This window comes from Aedes albopictus, chromosome 2 (assembly GCF_035046485.1).
Source record: "Aedes albopictus strain Foshan chromosome 2, AalbF5, whole genome shotgun sequence".
NCBI classification, from domain to species: Eukaryota; Metazoa; Arthropoda; class Insecta; order Diptera; family Culicidae; genus Aedes; species Aedes albopictus.
The window spans coordinates 317,793,347-317,796,851 of record NC_085137.1 but is presented as its reverse complement, the minus strand read 5'-3'; the positions used below and the strand labels follow the sequence as shown (position 1 = coordinate 317,796,851).

At 36.9% G+C, this 3,505-nt stretch overlaps 1 protein-coding gene across 1 annotated transcript; it reads left to right on the top strand.

Moving 5' to 3' along the window:
• Positions 1-206: 206 nt before the first annotated feature.
• LOC109623423 (uncharacterized) lies at positions 207-2,813 on the top strand. Its single transcript, XM_020077968.3, has 2 exons — positions 207-1,410; positions 1,486-2,813. The coding sequence occupies exons 1-2, from the start codon at positions 1,381-1,383 to the stop codon at positions 2,194-2,196; spliced, it is 741 nt and encodes a 246-aa protein (XP_019933527.2). The 5' UTR covers positions 207-1,380; the 3' UTR covers positions 2,197-2,813.
• Positions 2,814-3,505: the final 692 nt, after the last annotated feature.

Genomic DNA, 3,505 nt, shown 5'->3' with positions numbered 1-3,505 from the left:
TTTTGAAAAATCTGTATCACAAATTTCAAAAATCTGTATCCCATACAAAATTTGGGCGAAAAATCTGTATCCCATACAAAAATAAAATAGCCCCACCAGTTCAAAAATCTGTATCTATATATATAAAAATGCAGTGGCATACGTCTAGGTAGCATACCCGTGTAGTGGTAGTGTAGCAAGTGCTCAATCAATTTTGACGACGTTCATAGTGCAAAATACTATATAAAATATCAAACATGCGAAATTCATATTAATTATGGCATTCGTCAATTTGTGTGACTGCAGATTCGTTGAAATTTAGCGGATAACTTAGTTATTTTGCCCACCGTTTCCGAAGCATTTTGTGTTTGGTTTCTGGCATGATAGTTCTTTTCCAAGTGTTGGTGATAGTGTCTACAGAGTGGACGCAATAATTATTCGAGTGAACACCTATACAGATAAGTATCTACGTCTTAGTTGCATGCAAAAAGAATACTTTTTTTTTTTTTTAGTACACCATCTTATCTCGCTCAATAGCAATTTTTCTAAATACGATACAATGGACGCACACTGTATTGAAAAGAAAAAAAAAAAAAAAAAAAATCCATGCACAACTTCACTTTTGCAACGCTCATATCGGACATCTTTGCTCATATCGTAATGGAAGAACTCGATTACATCGATAGCTTTACCTGATGAGGTACTAAACTGCTCGAAATCTATGCCTATTGTTTGCATTCACCAGTTGCTTTCTTCCCCTCTATGTGTTATCTCGTTTTCAAAACACACTGTTGTAATTGAACTGCTATACGCTACTGTTTTTTTTTTTTTTTTTTTGGTCAACAATTATCACATTCATATGTATGCACAAATGTGTCCACCCGAATAAAAAAAAATGTAATTACCTCATGTGGAAGCAGTGAAGAGGCGTTGTACATTGACAAGGCTCCGCATTTTTGTGGATCAATTTAGTTCGAATGATTATTTTCGAGCAAGTGGCATAGTTTTACGCTATCTTGTTCGTTTTTCATCCGAAATACATTATCTACATTCCGATGTGAAGTCGGTTGTGTGCAATAATTTTCTACTGTTTTGTTTGAGGTGGTTCTATTTTTTTTTTCTACTCGGGTTTATCAGTGTGAAACCACTACGCAACTGACTATTGTAATAGTCGATGCCTTAGATATGTATATATTATACTACGTTTTGTCTCTTCGGTGAACACACGCATATATATCATCCTAATATTCAGGTACTCTGGTAGCTTAACCTGCGTTAGGAGAATCAATTTCATTCCTATTGTTTGTAGTCAACCGATAAACATCTGCTCTGCCATTGCCTGCGTGTATAGCTCATTTGCATATTTCCTGCCTGTGCATTATTTTTCTTCTACTCGCCAAAATGGAGAACAAAAATTCAAAGATCAATTCGGTAAGTGATATATCATAACTCAATTAGTGTCAGGTTTAATACCATTGATGTTCAATTCACCAAACCATTAAATAGGACCACGACATGGAATACGAGCGTCAACTTCTTGCATCACCGGAGGATGACGCCATTGTCAATGCAGCCGAAATCAAGGTTAGCGAGACTTCGGTCGCTGATAGGATCAAACGTCCAGCGACATCCCCGTACACCGGTGATGACAAGAGACAACGCGTACTCCTTCGTAACCAGCTTAAAATTGCAATCAAACGAGAAAACGGCGATGTGGACGAAACATATTTCCGCGCCCTGTGTGGCTACATTTTCGATAGACAACAGCAGTTGTCTGGGGATTTCTACCCTACTTTCTACAACTCAGGGCATACGCAGGGCCTCGGCTGGTTCAGTGCATGCGATGAGAATAGCCTTTCTTGGTTGAAAACCACATTGGGTGAAATCAAAAATACCGGTGCAATTAAGGATTTCTCTGTTTTGCCCTATGCTCCCATCACACCGTTGCGTCGAATAATTTTATCTGTTCCGCATTTTCCGAGACTGGAAAAAGATGGGGCAGATAAAATTATGAAAATGATTACACGGTTGAATGGGAATATAAACACCAACTACTGGAAAGTAAGCAAAATCTTGCCTCCGGAAAATGGGATGCGCTCCATAATAATGGGAATCGATGAACAATCCGTAACTGCACTTGAAAATCAAGGATGTAAACTTTTCTATGGCCTTGGGCAAATTTCTGTAAAAATTTATTCTAAAATGAATACTGAATGAGCTGTAATCGCATATCGTTAATGACATTATTAAAAAAGAATTGGCTTATATGAATTGAATAAACATACAATTGAATCAAAATTTGTGTCTACTTTTTTTTTTTTTTTTCACAAAAAAAAAAAAAAAAAAACGAGAAAACCACTTTGGAATAAAACTATTTCATTACTGAACCTTTATGGTAACCTTTATGGTACTTTTATATAACAATTATTGTATGTCTACAGCATAGTTATAGCGAACGATTTTGAATTCGCAATTATTACCCAACTAATTCTCACCTGCAATGCTCTTATACAAGCATTCCGTCAGAAGGTTACAGGGTTATGATTGCTGTTTTATTACCTAGATAGTCCTCTGCTTAAATATAAACATAGATTGACTTCTTTCAAGTAGATATTTTTGTAAAATGACAATATGAATCCTTTGTGACTTTTTTTTTTTTTTTTTTTCCTAAATCACCTTTTCATCCTTTCACCTATTCCTTCGCCTGTTCCTGCTCCTTTTTCCTTCTAATTTCTTCCGGGTAGATGATGAAACAGGCTACTCATAGGGCGAGGCACAAATCCCCCAAGTCGAGGGGAACGTGCCACCTGAGCCGACGTTCTGATACCCATATTTTAAACTCCATTCTTAGAGAACATTCAGACACACAACAAAATGGTTCTGGCCCTATGGATTGATGAGACGATCCAAGTCTTGCTAACATATCGGCTTGTTCGTCTTCTTCAACTCTGCCCTGGAACCCAAAATAGCTTTACCTGATTGCGACAAGCTAATTGTTGAAGTGAAGAGCATCATGAGACCTCATCAGTCTCACTTCTACGGCCTACTTTCAAGTCATTTCGGGCAAAAATCAACTATTGGATATGGGAATCGTTCCCTGACAGGGACATCAAAATATAAACGTCTCGTATTGAAACCCCTAGAAGAACTACAAGAAAAAAAACCTCCATAAACCTCTAGAAGTGATCCCTGAAAATACTTCATAGTCTTCGATGGACACCCTATAAGGTAAGTACAAAATCATGCATTTCAAATGCACACAACGCGTGTTTCATCATATACAAAACATTTCACATCTTGAGAGCCATATGACTTCTCGACAACATCGCTGAAGTTTCAGTAATCATTTCTGCAGAAAAATAATACTGAAATTTGCAGCAATTCCGAAGTAATATGGTAAACTCCATAATAAATCTATGTAATTCCAACATTGCCCAATACTGCATATTTGTAACATTTGAAGTTTATGCTAATATTGAGTTAATACCGGAGAATATCTCCAAATCATCAGTACTTCCATCCACCC

What these genes read in the sequence shown, in the direction of transcription:
- LOC109623423 (XM_020077968.3), top strand. Translation starts at nt 1,381, where the DNA reads ATGGAGAACAAAAATTCAAAGATCAATTCG. An exon ending in AAAATTCAAAGATCAATTCG is followed by an intron (nt 1,411 to 1,485) that starts GTAAGTGATATA and finishes ACCATTAAATAG; the next exon opens with GACCACGACATGGAATACGA.